Source organism: Coregonus clupeaformis, unplaced genomic scaffold, assembly GCF_020615455.1.
Source record: "Coregonus clupeaformis isolate EN_2021a unplaced genomic scaffold, ASM2061545v1 scaf0485, whole genome shotgun sequence".
In the NCBI taxonomy this organism is placed as follows: Eukaryota; Metazoa; Chordata; class Actinopteri; order Salmoniformes; family Salmonidae; genus Coregonus; species Coregonus clupeaformis.
The window spans coordinates 185,546-205,104 of record NW_025533940.1 but is presented as its reverse complement, the minus strand read 5'-3'; the positions used below and the strand labels follow the sequence as shown (position 1 = coordinate 205,104).

Below are 19,559 nucleotides of genomic sequence, written 5' to 3'. Positions count from 1 at the left end.
CCCAACAATTAGTCGGTGCGACATCCCGACGGGTTCCCGTAGGCCGCTTCACATATGGTGAGTGTTGGTGAAACCATACAGGAGAGGAAGTACAGAACCAACGACGCTAGACGGAGAGGAATATGTTTAAGCAAAAGGCAGTTTATTAAACAACAGAGATAGCTGGTACTGCTCAAGCTACATGCATGGACCCATTCAGTTGCCTCTTATCGAGACAGTTGAAAGGGATCAAAAACAGAGTTTTCAGCATTACTTTATACAATGCAACACAAAGGAAGGGGTCCTTCTTCTAGTCCCTTGATTGGTTCCCGAGGCGTAGGAGGCGGGTCTGCTCTGTCCAGAGTAGAAGCCCCATTCTGACCAGTAGAAGGAAGTGCAGTGTGTGTGTGTGTGCGTAACTCGTGAGGCATGAGGATGAGTGTGCGTATGCATGGAGATGTGTGTGTGAATGTGTGTATGTTCTCAAAGGAAAGTCTCGTGGGGAGCAACCAGATTGTGGCCTGTGGCGTGGGAGTTGTCCTTGAGAAGATATTGGCTCTGTCCATTGTTCTTGCATAGGAACAGCATTGATTGAAAACAAGCTCCTAACATTAAAATGGGTCATGCACAAGATTTTAGTCAGACCAAGCTATAACATTTTAATATTTACTACGACATGAGCAATATGTTTGGAACATCGAATCGCAATAAAATCGCAGTATCGAATTGCAATACATATAGAATCGTGATATCGTGAGGTCCCTGGCAATTCTCAGCCCTAATGTATAGGATGGTACAATTAATCATTTATTGAAATAGCACTAAAAGCATGAACAATATAAACGTTGAGTGACAAAAGTAATTTTTGACTACTGTGAATTCTTCTGACACAACGCAGTACATCTCTTTGACACACTTAGTAATGGCTTGTAATTGTAATAGCATTTATGGAGCACTTTTCACTTGGCCACATTGCGTTCATTTTGGGGCCGAATGTAAACCCCATTGGTTGTTAAATGTGAAATCCGGTGACCTGGGAGTGGTCTAGCAGTCCAAGCAGCCGCCTCTGGAGCACATGTAAGATGTACTGCTGCCAGCATGGGTTGGAATCCCACCCACTGCTCTTTCAGCACTCTCTCTCTCCTACCTTTCATCTTGGTCTCTCTCTAGTCAATGAACATACAACAACAAAAAGAGAAATCAGATTGTGTCTGGGTTTCAATCCACAAAGACGCTCCCTCCATTCTGCCGTCCTTCCCCTAAATCTGAGATGGCTGGATATGCGTAAACTCCCAACTAGTTTCTGCCTCCTGTCCAGCCTTCTCAGATGTCTGAAGGGGAGTGAACAATGGCAAAGGAAGGGAGCAAGTTATTGAAATGAAAATCTCTCCTCTGATCATGTCCTCTCTTCCCTCCAGCCCCCGGCGGCTCCGACCAGCCGCAACTACACAGAGATCCGTGAGAAGCTCCGGTCCCGTCTGACGCGTCGTAAGGAGGAGTGTCTTCCCCAGAGACGGGACTCTGACCCGGCCGTGTCCACCTCCATCGACCACCGAGACGTGGACGAGCTGCTGGACTTCATCAACTCCTCAGAGCACAAACCGGCCAACAGTGCTAAGGCTGCCAAGCGGGCGCGACATAAACAGAAGAAGAAGGTGATGTCAAATGACCTGGTGGGAATACTGCAATACAGACAGCTGGATGTACAGGACACCCCCTGGACAGGACACTAGTCTATCTCCTGTTTCTGTAGTGAGACAGCTTGATGTACAGGACACCCCCCTGGACAGGACACTAGTCTATCTCCTGTTTCTGTAGTGAGACAGCTTGATGTACAGGACACCCCCTGGACAGGACACTAGTCTATCTCCTGTTTCTGTAGTGAGACAGCTTGATGTACAGGACACCCCCTGGACAGGACACTAGTCTATCTCCTGTTTCTGTAGTGAGACAGCTTGATGTACAGTACACCCCCTGGACAGGACACTAGTCTATCTCCTGTTTCTGTAGTGAGACAGCTTGATGTACAGTACACCCCTTGGACAGGACACTAGTCTATCTCCTGTTTCTGTAGTGAGACAGCTTGATGTACAGTACACCCCCTGGACAGGACACTAGTCTATCTCCTGTTTCTGTAGTGAGACAGCTTGATGTACAGGACACCTCCTGGACAGGACACTAGTCTATCTCCTGTTTCTGTAGTGAGACAGCTTGATGTACAGGACACCCCCTGGACAGGACACTAGTCTATCTCCTGTTTCTGTAGTGAGGCAGCTTGATGTACAGGACACCTCCTGGACAGGACACTAGTCTATCTCCTGTTTCTGTAGTGAGGCAGCTTGATGTACAGGACACCCCTGGACAGGACACTAGTCTATCTCCTGTTTCTGTAGTGAGACAGCTTGATGTACAGGACACCCCCTGGACAGGACACTAGTCTATCTCCTGTTTCTGTAGTGAGACAGCTTGATGTACAGGACACCCCCTGGACAGGACACTAGTCTATCTCCTGTTTCTGTAGTGAGACAGCTTGATGTACAGGACACCCCCTGGACAGGACACTAGTCTATCTCCTGTTTCTGTAGTGAGACAGCTGGATGTACAGTACACCCCCTGGACAGGACACTAGTCTATCTCCTGTTTCTGTAGTGAGACAGCTTGATGTACAGTACACCCCCTGGACAGGACACTAGTCTATCTCCTGTTTCTGTAGTGAGACAGCTTGATGTACAGTACACCCCCTGGACAGGACACTAGTCTATCTCCTGTTTCTGTAGTGAGACAGCTTGATGTACAGGACACCCCCTGGACAGGACACTAGTCTATCTCCTGTTTCTGTAGTGAGACAGCTTGATGTACAGGACACCCCCTGGACAGGACACTAGTCTATCTCCTGTTTCTGTAGTGAGACAGCTTGATGTACAGGACACCCCCTGGACAGGACACTAGTCTATCTCCTGTTTCTGTAGTGAGACAGCTTGATGTACAGTACACCCCCTGGACAGGACACTAGTCTATCTCCTGTTTCTGTAGTGAGACAGCTTGATGTACAGGACACCCCCTGGACAGGACACTAGTCTATCTCCTGTTTCTGTAGTGAGACAGCTTGATGTACAGGACACCCCCTGGACAGGACACTAGTCTATCTCCTGTTTCTGTAGTGAGACAGCTTGATGTACAGGACACCCCCTGGACAGGACACTAGTCTATCTCCTGTTTCTGTAGTGAGACAGCTTGATGTACAGGACACCCCCTGGACAGGACACTAGTCTATCTCCTGTTTCTGTAGTGAGACAGCTTGATGTACAGTACACCCCCTGGACAGGACACTAGTCTATCTCCTGTTTCTGTAGTGAGACAGCTTGATGTACAGTACACCCCCTGGACAGGACACTAGTCTATCTCCTGTTTCTGTAGTGAGACAGCTTGATGTACAGTACACCCCCTGGACAGGACACTAGTCTATCTCCTGTTTCTGTAGTGAGACAGCTTGATGTACAGGACACCCCCTGGACAGGACACTAGTCTATCTCCTGTTTCTGTAGTGAGACAGCTTGATGTACAGGACACCCCCTGGACAGGACACTAGTCTATCTCCTGTTTCTGTAGTGAGACAGCTTGATGTACAGGACACCCCTGGACAGGACACTAGTCTATCTCCTGTTTCTGTAGTGAGACAGCTTGATGTACAGTACACCCCCTGGACAGGACACTAGTCTATCTCCTGTTTCTGTAGTGAGACAGCTTGATGTACAGTACACCCCCTGGACAGGACACTAGTCTATCTCCTGTTTCTGTAGTGAGACAGCTTGATGTACAGTACACCCCCTGGACAGGACACTAGTCTATCTCCTGTTTCTGTAGTGAGACAGCTTGATGTACAGGACACCCCCCTGGACAGGACACTAGTCTATCTCCTGTTTCTGTAGTGAGGCAGCTTGATGTACAGGACACCCCCTGGACAGGACACTAGTCTATCTCCTGTTTCTGTAGTGAGACAGCTTGATGTACAGTACACCCCCTGGACAGGACACTAGTCTATCTCCTGTTTCTGTAGTGAGACAGCTTGATGTACAGTACACCCCCTGGACAGGACACTAGTCTATCTCCCTGTTTCTGTAGTGAGACAGCTTGATGTACAGTACACCCCCTGGACAGGACACTAGTCTATCTCCTGTTTCTGTAGTGAGACAGCTTGATGTACCAGTACACCCCCTGGACAGGACACTAGTCTATCTCCTGTTTCTGTAGTGAGACAGCTTGATGTACCAGTACACCCCCTGGACAGGACACTAGTCTATCTCCTGTTTCTGTAGTGAGACAGCTTGATGTACAGTACACCCCCTGGACAGGACACTAGTCTATCTCCTGTTTCTGTAGTGAGACAGCTTGATGTACAGTACACCCCCTGGACAGGACACTAGTCTATCTCCTGTTTCTGTAGTGAGACAGCTTGATGTACCAGTACACCCCCTGGACAGGACACTAGTCTATCTCCTGTTTCTGTAGTGAGACAGCTTGATGTACCAGTACACCCCCTGGACAGGACACTAGTCTATCTCCTGTTTCTGTAGTGAGACAGCTTGATGTACAGTACACCCCCTGGACAGGACACTAGTCTATCTCCTGTTTCTGTAGTGAGACAGCTTGATGTACAGGACACCCCCTGGACAGGACACTAGTCTATCTCCTGTTTCTGTAGTGAGACAGCTTGATGTACCAGTACACCCCTGGACAGGACACTAGTCTATCTCCTGTTTCTGTAGTGAGACAGCTTGATGTACAGTACACCCCCTGGACAGGACACTAGTCTATCTCCTGTTTCTGTAGTGAGACAGCTTGATGTACAGGACACCCCCTGGACAGGACACTAGTCTATCTCCTGTTTCTGTAGTGAGACAGCTTGATGTACAGGACACCCCCTGGACAGGACACTAGTCTATCTCCTGTTTCTGTAGTGAGACAGCTTGATGTACAGGACACCCCCTGGACAGGACACTAGTCTATCTCCTGTTTCTGTAGTGAGACAGCTTGATGTACAGGACACCTCCTGGACAGGACACTAGTCTTTCTCCTGTTTCTGTAGTGAGACAGCTTGATGTACAGGACACCCCCTGGACAGGACACTAGTCTATCTCCTGTTTCTGTAGTGAGACAGCTTGATGTACAGGACACCCCCTGGACAGGACACTAGTCTATCTCCTGTTTCTGTAGTGAGGCAGCTTGATGTACAGGACACCCCCTGGACAGGACACTAGTCTATCTCCTGTTTCTGTAGTGAGACAGCTTGATGTACAGGACACCCCCTGGACAGGACACTAGTCTATCTCCTGTTTCTGTAGTGAGACAGCTTGATGTACAGTACACCCCCTGAACAGGACACTAGTCTATCTCCTGTTTCTGTAGTGAGACAGCTTGATGTACAGTACACCCCCTGGACAGGACACTAGTCTATCTCCTGTTTCTGTAGTGAGACAGCTTGATGTACAGTACACCCCCTGGACAGGACACTAGTCTATCTCCTGTTTCTGTAGTGAGGCAGCTTGATGTACAGGACACCCCCTGGACAGGACACTAGTCTATCTCCTGTTTCTGTAGTGAGACAGCTTGATGTACAGGACACCCCTGGACAGGACACTAGTCTATCTCCTGTTTCTGTAGTGAGACAGCTTGATGTACAGGACACCCCCTGGACAGGACACTAGTCTATCTCCTGTTTCTGTAGTGAGGCAGCTTGATGTACAGTACACCCCCTGGACAGGACACTAGTCTATCTCCTGTTTCTGTAGTGAGACAGCTTGATGTACAGGACACCCCCTGGACAGGACACTAGTCTATCTCCTGTTTCTGTAGTGAGACAGCTTGATGTACAGTACACCCCCTGGACAGGACACTAGTCTATCTCCTGTTTCTGTAGTGAGACAGCTTGATGTACAGGACACCCCTGGACAGGACACTAGTCTATCTCCTGTTTCTGTAGTGAGACAGCTTGATGTACAGGACACCCCTGGACAGGACACTAGTCTATCTCCTGTTTCTGTAGTGAGACAGCTTGATGTACAGGACACCCCCTGGACAGGACACTAGTCTATCTCCTGTTTCTGTAGTGAGACAGCTTGATGTACAGGAGACCCCCTGGACAGGACACTAGTCTATCTCCTGTTTCTGTAGTGAGACAGCTTGATGTACAGTACACCCCCTGGACAGGACACTAGTCTATCTCCTGTTTCTGTAGTGAGACAGCTTGATGTACAGGACACCCCCTGGACAGGACACTAGTCTATCTCCTGTTTCTGTAGTGAGACAGCTTGATGTACAGGACACCCCCTGGACAGGACACTAGTCTATCTCCTGTTTCTGTAGTGAGACAGCTTGATGTACAGGACACCCCCTGGACAGGACACTAGTCTATCTCCTGTTTCTGTAGTGAGACAGCTTGATGTACAGGACACCCCCTGGACAGGACACTAGTCTATCTCCTGTTTCTGTAGTGAGACAGCTTGATGTACAGTACACCCCCTGGACAGGACACTAGTCTTATCTCCTGTTTCTGTAGTGAGACAGCTTGATGTACAGGACACCCCCTGGACAGGACACTAGTCTATCTCCTGTTTCTGTAGTGAGACAGCTTGATGTACAGGACACCCCCTGGACAGGACACTAGTCTATCTCCTGTTTCTGTAGTGAGACAGCTTGATGTACAGTACACCCCCTGGACAGGACACTAGTCTATCTCCTGTTTCTGTAGTGAGACAGCTTGATGTACAGGACACCCCCTGGACAGGACACTAGTCTATCTCCTGTTTCTGTAGTGAGACAGCTTGATGTACAGTACACCCCCTGGACAGGACACTAGTCTATCTCCTGTTTCTGTAGTGAGACAGCTTGATGTACAGTACACCCCTGGACAGGACACTAGTCTATCTCCTGTTTCTGTAGTGAGACAGCTTGATGTACAGGACACCCCCTGGACAGGACACTAGTCTATCTCCTGTTTCTGTAGTGAGACAGCTTGCATTTACATTTACACCTGGTCATTTAGCAGACGCTCTATCCAGACTGTTTTGCAGGAGCAACTAGGTGTAAGTGCCTCCCCTGGACAGGGACACTATCGACTGATTTTCTCTAGTGAGACAGCTTGATGTACAGTACACCCCCTGGACAGGACACTAGTCTATCTCCTGTTTCTGTAGTGAGACAGCTTGATGTACAGGACACCCCCCTGGACAGGACACTAGTCTATCTCCTGTTTCTGTAGTGAGACAGCTTGATGTACAGGACACCCCCTGGACAGGACACTAGTCTATCTCCTGTTTCTGTAGTGAGACAGCTTGATGTACAGGACACCCTCCTGGACAGGATGCTCTGTGTTTTATATGCTAATAATGAATTAACCATGGAAAGTAACCACATTTCCATAGTTGTAATTAGAAGTATTATCTGTCGGTACTCGTCTGTCTGTCTAACCATCTGGCTGGCTGGCTGTCTAACCATCTGGCTGGCTGGCTGTCTAACCATCTGGCTGGCTGGCTGTCTAACCATCTGGCTGGCTGGCTGTCTAACCATCTGGCTGGCTGGCTGTCTAACCATCTGGCTGGCTGGCTGTCTAACCATCTGTCTGTCTGTCTAACCATCTGGCTGGCTGTCTGTCTAACCATCTGGCTGGCTGTCTGTCTAACCATCTGGCTGGCTGTCTGTCTAACCATCTGGCTGGCTGGTCTGTCAAACCATCTGGCTGGCTGGCTGTCTGTCAAACCATCTGGCTGGCTGGCTGTCTGTCAAACCATCTGGCTGGCTGGCTGTCTAACCATCTGGCTGGCTGTCTGTCTAACCATCTGGCTGGCTGGCTGTCTAACCATCTGGCTGGCTGGCTGTCTAACTGTCTGTCTTTCCAAACATCTGTCTGTCTTTCCAAACATCTGTCTGTCTGTCTAACCATCTGTCTGTCTGTCTAACCGTCTGTCTGTCTAACCATCTGTCTGTCTAACCATCTGGCTGGCTGGCTGTCTAACCATCTGTCTGTCTCTCCCCACCTCAGGAGAAGCAGACCCAGGCGGGTAGTGGTGATGGTGAGGAAGCTGGCAGCGACCCCCCCTCCACCTCTCCAGACCCAGACCACCCCAGCCAGGAGGAGGGGGATGTGGACGGGGAGGAGGGTGAGGACCCAGACCTCCCCAGCCAGGAGGAGGGGGATGTGGACGGGGAGGAGGGTGAGGACCCAGAGGCTAGTCGACTGCTGGAGTGGCCTCAGCTGGAACTAGAGAGGGTCAACTCCTTCCTGACCTCTCGGCTAGAGGAGATCAAAAACACCATCAAGGTAAGGATAGATGCGTCCCAAATGACACTATTCCCTATTATTAGCAAGTATTCATGAAGTGTATGCGTCCCCAATGATCACTGTCCATATATAGGGCACTATAAAATCCGCGATGCAGAGAAGTTGGACGGAATTCAACAATATACAATTGGGGATAGAATTTTGTAGGAAATCAACTATACTGGTCAAAAATATAAACCGCAACATGTGAAGTGTTGGTCCCATGTTTCATGAGCTGAAATAAAAGATCTCAGAAATTCCATACGCCCAAAAAGCTTATTTCTCTCAAACTTTGTGAACAAATGTGTTTACATCCCTGTTAGTGAGCATTTCTCCTTTGTCAAGATAATCCATCCACCTGACAGGTGTGACATATCAAGAAGCTGATTAAACATGATCATTACACAGGTGCACCTTGTGCTGGGGACAATAAAAAGCCACTCTAAAATGTGCAGTTTTGTCACACAACAGAATGCCACAGATGTCTCAAGTTTTGAGGGAGCGTGCAATTAGCATGCTGACTGCAGGAATGTCCACCGTAGCTGTTTCCAGAGAATTGAATGTTAATTTCTCTACTATAAGCCACCTCCAACATCGTTTTAGAGAATTTGGCAGTACGTCCAACCGGCCTCACAACCTCAGGCCATGTGTAACCACGCCAGCCCAGGACCTCCACATCCGGCTTCTTCACCTGTGGGATCGTCTGAGGGGGAGGGTGGGGTGCTGAGGAGTATTTCTGTCTGTAATAATGCCCTTTTGTGCAGAAAAACTCATTCTGATTGGCTGGGCCTGGCTCCCAAGTGGGTGGGCCTATGCCCTCCCAGGGCCAACCCATGGCTGCGCCCCTGCCCAGTCAAATGAAATCCATAGATTAGGGCCTAATGCATTCATTTCAACTGACTGATTTCATTATATGAACTGTAACTCAGTAAAATCTTTTTAAATTGTTGCACGTTGCGTTTTATATTTTTGTTCAGTATAAATGTATTGAACTTGTTAGAAAATGTATTAATAATAATAATATAAATAATATGCCATTTAGCAGACGCTTTTATCCAAAGCGACTTACAGTCATGCGTGCATACATTTTTTTGTGTATGGGTGGTCCCGGGGATCGAACCCACTACCTTGGCGTCCAAGATTATGATAAGACATGGACAAAATTCATCAGTGATGCGTATTGGCCTTCAGCTTTCCGAAGAGGCAACACAGGAATGTCCGTCTGTCTGTTTCTCTACCACTTTGTGTAGCCGTTAGCAATGATGCTAATTACAACCATCTTCTGGTAGATGGAAAGGCTTTCCCAAAAACCTTCTCAATCAAATGTTAACTACCCAGTAGTCTATGCCAACCTGGCAGGATGTTAACTACCCAGTAGTCTATGCCAACCTGGCAGAATGTTAACTACCCAGTAGTCTATGCCAACCAGGCAGAATGTTAACTACCCAGTAGTCTATGCCAACCAGGCAGAATGTTAACTACCCAGTAGTCTATGCCAACCTGGCAGAATGTTAACTACCCAGTAGTCTATGCCAACCAGGCAGAATGTTAACTACCCAGTAGTCTATGCCAACCAGGCAGAATGTTAACTACCCAGTAGTCTATGCCAACCAGGCAGAATGTTAACTACCCAGTAGTCTATGCCAACCTGGCAGAATGTTAACTACCCAGTAGTCTATGCCAACCTGGCAGAATGTTAACTACCCAGTAGTCTATGCCAACCTGGCAGAATGTTAACTACCCAGTAGTCTATGCCAACCTGGCAGAATGTTAACTACCCAGTAGTCTATGCCAACCTGGCAGAATGTTAACTACCCAGTAGTCTATGCCAACCTGGCAGGATGTTAACTACCCAGTAGTCTATGCCAACCAGGCAGAATGTTAACTACCCAGTAGTCTATGCCAACCTGGCAGAATGACATCATGATTATTTGAATCAATCCAGTGGTGATTTGTTTAGCTAACTCTGCAATCACCACAAAATACAAATGGAGTAGATTTCTCCCAGACCTCAAAAGTGGTCTTCTGATGTTGTTTACACATTGTTGTGGATTTAGAACATCCAATTTGGTTGTTTTTCTATAAAAAAATAAGTGTGATTTTGAGGGACTAAAACCTGAACAGGGAAAAATCTGAACCTGGAAAAACTAAACGGAGAAAAGGGAATTAGGCAAAAATTAAAACCGATTTTAATTGGCCCACTGATAACATGTAGTTATTGCCTAATGGTTGTCTCTTGTTGTGTTGTATTAAGTAAAGTAAGTAGCCTTGTCTGAGCCTGAAATGGTATCTCCTGTTTCTGTAGTGAGGCAGCTTGATGTACAGGACACTAGTCTATCTCCTGTTTCTGTAGTGAGACAGCTTGATGTACAGGACACTAGTCTATCTCCTGTTTCTGTAGTGAGACAGCTTGATGTACAGGACACTAGTCTATCTCCTGTTTCTGTAGTGAGACAGCTTGATGTACAGGACACTAGTCTATCTCCTGTTTCTGTAGTGAGACAGCTTGATGTACAGGACACTAGTCTATCTCCTGTTTCTGTAGTGAGACAGCTTGATGTACAGGACACTAGTCTATCTCCTGTTTCTGTAGTGAGACAGCTTGATGTACAGGACACTAGTCTATCTCCTGTTTCTGTAGTGAGGAGCTTGATGTACAGGACACTAGTCTATCTCCTGTTTCTGTAGTGAGGAGCTTGATGTACAGGACACTAGTCTATCTCCTGTTTCTGTAGTGAGGAGCTTGATGTACAGGACACTAGTCTATCTCCTGTTTCTGTAGTGAGGAGCTTGACACCCCCTGGACAGGACACTAGTCTATCTCCTGTTTCTGTAGTGAGACAGCTTGATGTACAGTACACCCCCTGGACAGGACACTAGTCTATCTCCTGTTTCTGTAGTGAGACAGCTTGATGTACCAGTACACCCCTTGGACAGGACACTAGTCTATCTCCTGTTTCTGTAGTGAGACAGCTTGATGTACAGGACACCCCCTGGACAGGACACTAGTCTATCTCCTGTTTCTGTAGTGAGACAGCTTGATGTACAGGACACCCCCTGGACAGGACACTAGTCTATCTCCTGTTTCTGTAGTGAGGCAGCTTGATGTACAGGACACCCCCTGGACAGGACACTAGTCTATCTCCTGTTTCTGTAGTGAGACAGCAGGACACCCCCTGTACAGGACACCAGTCTATGGCAGGGCCTATTGTATTGATGTTGTTTGTCTATCTATTTGTGTTTATTTTATTTTACATATTATTAGTTGCACATTGTCTAGTTAATATAATCTGGAGGTAGTCTTTTAGGGGTGGTTTCGCTGACACAAATTAAGCATAGTCCTGGGCAAAGAAATCTAGCTCAATGGAGCATCTCCATCGAACAAAATGTAGTCCAGGACTCGGCTTAATCTGTCCATGAAACCGGTCCTAAATCTGTTAATATCAGTGTTTCCTCTTTTTTCTAAAATAAAAACGTTGACCTTTGACCTTGCAGGACTCTATCCGGGCCTCGTTCTCCATGTACGACCTCAACCTGGATGTGAATGACTTCCCTAAGAAGGCTGCTACTCTGGAGGGCAACCATCTTCTCTCCCACCTCAACGGCTCCTCCTGCTCTGACCTGCAGCAGATAGACCTAGACCTGGCCCCTCTCTCCCTGGGTACCTTCAAGAGCCATCTGGACCTGGTCAACGGCTGGGAGGAGGCCCATCCCCGGGACTACTCCCCCATCGGACCCATCTCACCCCTGGCTAGTGCTACTGTACCTGGGGTAGGGGGACCAGGGGCTGCGGCTGGTACTGGGGCGAAGGATGTTCAGAGGCTCCACACCACCCCCAGCCTCTCCAAGCTGATCCGGGTGCGCACCCCAGAGAGGTGCCGCTCTGCTAGGCCTGAGAATAAACACCAGGCCCCTGCTAAGACCCAGACCCAGGCCTCCACCATGGCGGCTAAGCCTAAAGAGGAGGCCCCAGCGGAGCCCAACAACATTACTCCTGGGGCTAATGCTGGGGCTGGCAAGAACACTTCTACTCCTGGGGCTGGGGTTAATGCTGGGGCTGGCAAGAACATTAATACCCCTACTCCTGGGGCTAATGCTGGGGCTGGCAAGAACACTTCTACTCCTGGGGCTGGGGTTAATGCTGGGGCTGGCAAGAACACTTCTACTCCTGGGGCTGGGGTTAATGCTGGGGCTGGCAAGAACACTTCAACTCCTGGGGCTGGGGTTAATGCTGGGGCTGGCAAGCTGAAGAAAGGCAAGAAGCAGCAGCAGCAACGGCAGGACCAGCTACCTCCAGAACAGAACCAGACCAGACCCGGATCCAAAGCAGCTGCAGAGTCTCAGAAAACTGGTTCCAACAGTTCTGATGCTGTGGGCTCTAACGGTTCTAAGGCTGGTTCTGGTTCCAAACCACCACCTCACTCAGCTGAGAGCCAGAGAACCGGGCCAAGGAGGGCAGAGGAGACCAGGCCCACCCGGCAGCAGGCCACCAACGGGACAGTGAGTAGCGGGGGTGCTCCCAGCTCCCAAAGAGGGAAGGGGGAGGAGCAAGAGGCCAAAGGTCACTCTGTCACCTCAGCCAATCACAACCAAGCCCAGCAGCAGCAACCCAAGGGGAAGACTAAGAAGAACAAGAACAAGGGGGAGAAAACCAGCCGCAACATCGGTACGTTAGTTTAGATAACCCTCTAGTTGACTGTCTCTTGTGTTATACATGTTGTAGGATGGGAGACATGTCAGGTACGTTAGTTTAGATAACCCTCTAGTTGACTGTCTCTTGTGTTATACATGTTGTAGGATGGGAGACATGTCAGGTACGTTAGTTTAGATAACCCTCTAGTTGACTGTCTCTTGTGTTATACATGTTGTAGGAGGGGAGACATGTCAGGTACAGTTGAAGTCAGAAGTTCACATACACTTAGGTTGGAGTAATTTAAAACTCATTTTTCAACCACTCCACAAATGTCTTGTTAACAAACTATAGTTTTGGCAAGTCGGTTAGGACATCTACTTTGTGCATGACACAAGTAATCTTTCCAACTATTGTTTACAGACAGATTATTTCACTTATAATTCACTGTATCACAATTCAGTGGGTCAGAAGTTTACATACACTAAGTTGACTGTGCCTTTAAACAGCTTGGAAAATTCCAGAAAATGATGTCATGGCTTTAGAAGCTTCTGATAGGCTAATTGACATCATTTGAGTCAATTGGAGGTGTACCTGTGGATGTATTTCAAGGCCTACCTTCAAACTCAGTGCCTCTTTGCTTGACATCATGGGAAAATCAAAAGAAATCAGCCAAGACCTCAGAAAAACAATTGTAGACACCTCCACAAGTCTGGTTCATCCTTGGGAGCAATTTCCAAACGCCTGAAGGTACCACGTTCATCTCTACAAACAATAGTACTCAAGTATAAACACCATGGGACCACGCAGCCGTCATTCTGCTCAGGAAGGAGATGCGTTCTGTCTCCTAGAGATGAACGTACTTTGGTGCGAAAAGTGCAAATCAATCCCAGAACAACAGCAAAGGACCTTGTGAAGATGCTGGAGGAAACAGGTACAAAAGTATCTATATCCACAGTAAAACAAGTCTTATATCGACATAACCTGAAAGGCCGCTCAGCAAGGAAGAAGCCACTGCTCCAAAACCGCCATAAAAAAGCCAGACTACGGTTTGCAACGGCACATGGGGACAAAGATGGTACTTTTTGGAGAAATGTCCTCTGGTCTGATGAAACAAAAATAGAACTGTTTGGCCATAATGACCATCGTTATGTTTGGAGGAAAAATTGGGGCGCTTGCAAGACGAAGAACACCATCCCAACCGTGAAGCACGGGGGTGGCAGCATCATGCTGTGGGGGTGCTTTGCTGCAGGAGGGACTGGTGCACTTCTAGATGGCATCATGAGGAAGGAAAATTATGTGGATATATTGAAGCAAATCTCAAGACATCAATCAGGAAGTTAATGCTTGGTCGCAAATCGGTCTTCCAAATGGACAATGAGCCCAAGCATACTTCCAACGTTGTGGCAAAATGGCTTAAGGACAACAAAGTCAAGGTATTGGAGTGGCCATCACAAAGCCCTGACCTCAATCCTATAGAACATTTGTGGGCAGAACTGAAAAAGCATGTGTGAGCAAGGAGGCCTACAAACCTGACTCAGTTACACCAGCTCTGTCAGGAGGAATGGGCCAAAATTCACCCAACTTATTGTGAAAGGCTACCCAAAACGTTTGACCCACGTTAAACAATTTAAAGGCAATGCTACCAAATAATGATTGAGTATTCTGACCCACTGGGAATGTGATGAAAGAAATAAAAGCTGAAATAAATCATTCTCTCTACTATTATTCTGACATTTCACATTCTTAAAATAAAGTGGTGATCCTAACTGACCTAAAACAGGGAATTTTTACTAGGATTAAAAGTCAGGAATTGTGGAAAAACTGAGTTTGAATGTATTTGGCTAAGGTGTATGTAAACTTCCGACTTCAACTGTACGTTAGTTTAGATAACCCTCTAGTTGACTGTCTCTTGTGTTATACATGTTGTAGGAGGGGAGACATGTCAGGTACAGTTGAAGTCGGAAGTTTACATACACCTTAGCCAAATACATTTAAACTCAGTTTTTCACAATTCCTGACTTTTAATCCTAGTAAAAATTCCCTGTCTTAGGTCAGTTAGGATCACCACTTTATTTTAAGAATGTGAAATGTCAGAATAATAGTAGAGAGAATGATTTATTTCAGCTTTTATTTCTTTAATCACATTACCAGTGGGTCAGAAGTTTACATACTCTCAATTAGTATTTGGTAGCATTGCCTTTAAATTGTTTAACTTGGGTCAAACGTTTTGGGTAGCCTTTCACAAGCTTCCCACAATAAGTTGGGTGAATTTTGGCCCATTCCTCCTGACAGAGCTGGTGTAACTGAGTCAGGTTTGTAGGCCTCCTTGCTCGCACAGCCTTTTCAGTTCTGCCCACACATTTTCTATAGGATTGAGGTCAGGGCTTTGTGATGGCCACTCCAATACCTTGACTTTGTTGTCCTTAAGCCATTTTGCCACAACTTTGGAAGTATGCTTAGGGTCATTGTCCATTTGGAAGACCCATTTGCGACCCAGCTTTAACTTCCTGACTGATGTCTTGAGATGTTGCTTCAATATATCCACATATTTGTCCTTCCTCATGATGCCATCTATTTTGTGAAGTGCACCAGTCCCTCCTGCAGCAAAGCACCCCCACAGCATGATGCTGCCACCCCCGTGCTTCACGGTTGGGATGGTGTTCTTCGGCTTGCAAGCGTCCCCCTTTTTCCTCCAAACATTACGGTGGTCATTATGGCCAAACAGTTCTATTTTTGTTTCATCAGACCAGAGGACATTTCTCCAAAAAGTACGATCTTTGTCCCCATGTCAGTTGCAAACCGTATTCTGGCTTTTTTATGGCGGTTTTGGAGCAGTGGCTTCTTCCTTGCTGAGCGGCCTTTCAGGTTATGTCGATATAGGACTTGTTTTACTGTGGATATAGATACTTTTGTACCTGTTTCCTCCAGCATCTTCACAAGGTCATTTGCTGTTGTTCTGGGATTGATTTGCACTTTTCGCACCAAAGTATGTTCATCTCTAGGAGACAGAACGCATCTCCTTCCTGAGCAGAATGATGGCTGCGTGGTCCCATGGTGTTTATACTTGCTTGCTATTGTTTGTACAGATGAACGTGGTACCTTCAGGCGTTTGGAAATTGCTCCCAAGGATGAACCAGACTTCTGGAGGTCTACCATTTTTTTTCTGAGGTCTTGGCTGATTTTCTTTTGATTTTCCCATGATGTCAAGCATAGAGGCACTGAATTTGAAGGTAGGCCTTGAAATACATCCACAGGTACACCTCCAATTGACTCAAATGATGTCAATTAGCCTATCAGAAGCTTCTAAAGCCATGACATCATTTTCTGGAATTTTCCAAGCTGTTTAAAGGCACAGTCAACTTAGTGTATATAAACTTCTGACCCACTGGAATTGTGATACAGTGAATTATAAGTGAAATCATCTGTCTGTAAACAATTGTTGGAAAGATTACTTGTGTCATGCACAAAGTAGATGTCCTAACCGACTTGCCAAAACGATAGTTTGTTAACAAGACATTTGTGGAGTGGTTGAAAAACGAGTTTTAATGATTCCAACATAAGTGTATGTAAACTTCTGACTTCAACTGTACGTTAGTTTAGATAACCCTCGAGTTGACTGTCTCTTGTGTTATACATGTTGTAGGATGGGAGACATGTCAGGTACGTTAGTTTAGATAACCCTCTAGTTGACTGTCTCTTGTGTTATACATGTTGTAGGAGGGGAGACATGTTAGGTACGTTAGTTTAGATAACCCTCTAGTTGACTGTCTCTTGTGTTATACATGTTGTAGGAGGGGAGACATGTCAGGTACGTTAGTTTAGATAACCCTCTAGTTGACTGTCTCTTGTGTTATACATGTTGTAGGAGGGGAGACATGTCAGGTACGTTAGTTTAGATAACCCTCTAGTTGACTGTCTCTTGTGTTATACATGTTGTAGGATGGGAGACATGTTAGGTACGTTAGTTTAGATAACCCTCTAGTTGACTGTCTCTTGTGTTATACATGTTGTAGGATGGGAGACATGTTAGGTACGTTAGTTTAGATAACCCTCTAGTTGACTGTCTCTTGTGTTATACATGTTGTAGGATGGGAGACATGTTAGGGTACGTTAGTTTAGATAACCCTCGAGTTGACTGTCTCTTGTGTTATACATGTTGTAGGATGGGAGACATGTCAGGTACGTTAGTTTAGATAACCCTCTAGTTGACTGTCTCTTGTGTTATACATGTTGTAGGATGGGAGACATGTTAGGTACGTTAGTTTAGATAACCCTCGAGTTGACTGTCTCTTGTGTTATACATGTTGTAGGATGGGAGACATGTTAGGTACGTTAGTTTAGATAACCCTCTAGTTGACTGTCTCTTGTGTTATACATGTTGTAGGAGGGGAGACATGTCAGGTACGTTAGTTTAGATAACCCTCTAGTTGACTGTCTCTTGTGTTATACATGTTGTAGGATGGGAGACATGTTAGGTACGTTAGTTTAGATAACCCTCGAGTTGACTGTCTCTTGTGTTATACATGTTGTAGGATGGGAGACATGTCAGGTACGTTAGTTTAGATAACCCTCTAGTTGACTGTCTCTTGTGTTATACATGTTGTAGGAGGGGAGACGTCAGTGTGTCTGATAAAGCTACCAGTCAGCGTTACCGTTCTTTGGTTGTGATGTTTCTGTCACGTTTCTTTCTTCCCCAGACGATGTGTTTCTCCCTAAAGACGTAGACCCAAAAGAAATGGATGAGATTGATCGTGAGGTGGAGTACTTCAAAAGGTAACGCTCAGCCTCTGTGACAATCCAAAACATTTAGGGCCGCTTTACCAAACAGACAAAGATTCTCCATTTAAAAGTGATTCTTAATCTAAGACTAGACTTAGTCTTTGTCTGGGAAACTGGCCCTTGTTTTTTTTTTTTTGCCCCCACCAGCCTCCTATTCATAGAACCATATAGTGATATTTCTCTCTCCCTCCATCTCTCTCCTCTCTGTAGGTTTTGCCTTGACTCTGCTAAACAGACCCGCCAGAAGGTTGCAGTAAACTGGTCCAATTTTAGCCTCAAAAAGGTTCCTTCCAACGCAGCCCAGTAACTGACGGGTTGTAGAATGCAGAACCCCCCCCCCCCAACATAACTATGTCCAGACAACCCCAAAGGCCTGAGGTCTCCTATTTTTCCTCACCAAGCCAAGGGACCCTGGTGCAACACCATTTTCCATTCGTCAGGACTGCAATACTGCGACGCTATTGGCTCACAGCCAGGGATCATTCACACACGGGGCCGACTGAGACTCCTCTCTGCTGTCTCACAACGAGGGAGATGAGCGATCCAGGTTGAAACATGGAGAACCAACACCCTTCTGTCTATCAGATCTGATCTACTGTGTACTTCACAAAACAGTTACCTTATACAATAAAAAGTGTTTTTATTGCAATTGTGGCACATTTTAACATTGTTGAAAACCCTCTTGGATTGTTATTGGTTGGTGCTTCTGTTCTCCAAAGGTACTGACCGATGATCCCACGACTAACTTTTAGTGTCTTTAGTTTACGGTATCTGCCCCCAGCTCTCCCTCAACACACACAACCCTCCGTGGTCCTCTGTAGCTCAGCTGGTAGAGCACGGCGCTTGTAACGCCAAGGTAGTGGGTTCGATCCCCGGGACCACCCATACACAAAAAATGTATGCACGCATGACTAAGTCGCTTTGGATAAAAGCGTCTGCTAAATGGCATATTATTATATTATTATTATTATTATTATTATTGATAGGCACTGTTTTAGATGATGAATTGGCCCAGAATAGGTGTTTATTACATGTTTAGTCATTTAGCAGACACTCTTATCCAGAGCGACTTACAGGAGCAATTAGGGTTAAGTACGTTGCTCAAGGGCACATCGACAGATTTTTCACCTAGTCGGCTCGGGGATTAAAACCAGCGACCTTTCGGTTACTGGCACAACGCTCTTTACCACTAAGCTACCTTATGGTATGGAGGACACAGGCATAAAAAAACAACAACAAAAAACAGTTAAAACGCATTATACTGTCAAAGACCACCGTCATGTGGGGGCTGGTTATCTTTACTATGGAGGAATCAATGGCATAAAACCCCATGGATCAATAGATTCAATACCCCGTTGTACAATGCTATTATTTTGTATGAAATTGTGACAAGAAAAGGTTTTGTTTTTTTTAAACAAAATGAACGTTTGCAAAGTAATCAACGACACTAATATATAAACTAGATTTTTTTTTCTACAAAGAAACAAATATTTATCTGACTACTGTGTTTAACACTTCGAATCACATCTTTACAAGATGTGTTTTAAATGAAACCAGATTGATTTCTCCCCTGTGTAATCTATAAAAGTCATGGTGATCTTCAGTGGTCAGCTTCCCCATGTTTTTAGATATCTGATATCGGGCCATGCTCCATATTTCTCTTTATGCTTCAAAGTTACATTTCCCATCTATGTATCTGCTATCAGAGTTGATGTCTCCCATTGGTTGTTGGTGATGTAACTGCTATCAGAGCAGATACACTACATGACCAAAAGTATGTGGACACCTGCTCGTCGAGCATCTCATTCCAAAATCATGGGTATTAATATGGAGTTGGTCCCCCCCTTTTGC

At 46.2% G+C, this 19,559-nt stretch overlaps 1 protein-coding gene across 1 annotated transcript in view; it reads left to right on the top strand.

Moving 5' to 3' along the window:
- LOC121559927 (protein FAM193B) overlaps positions 1-18,357 on the top strand; it is a 32,582-nt gene extending 14,225 nt beyond the window's left edge. The window contains exons 7-11 of the mRNA XM_041872954.2: positions 1,398-1,634; positions 8,018-8,296; positions 11,792-12,962; positions 17,627-17,702; positions 17,919-18,357. Coding sequence (XP_041728888.2) covers positions 1,398-1,634; positions 8,018-8,296; positions 11,792-12,962; positions 17,627-17,702; positions 17,919-18,015 — 1,860 coding nt within the window. The 3' untranslated portion in view covers positions 18,016-18,357. The remainder of the gene's footprint in view (positions 1-1,397; positions 1,635-8,017; positions 8,297-11,791; positions 12,963-17,626; positions 17,703-17,918) is intronic.
- The last annotated feature ends 1,202 nt before the right edge of the window (positions 18,358-19,559 follow it).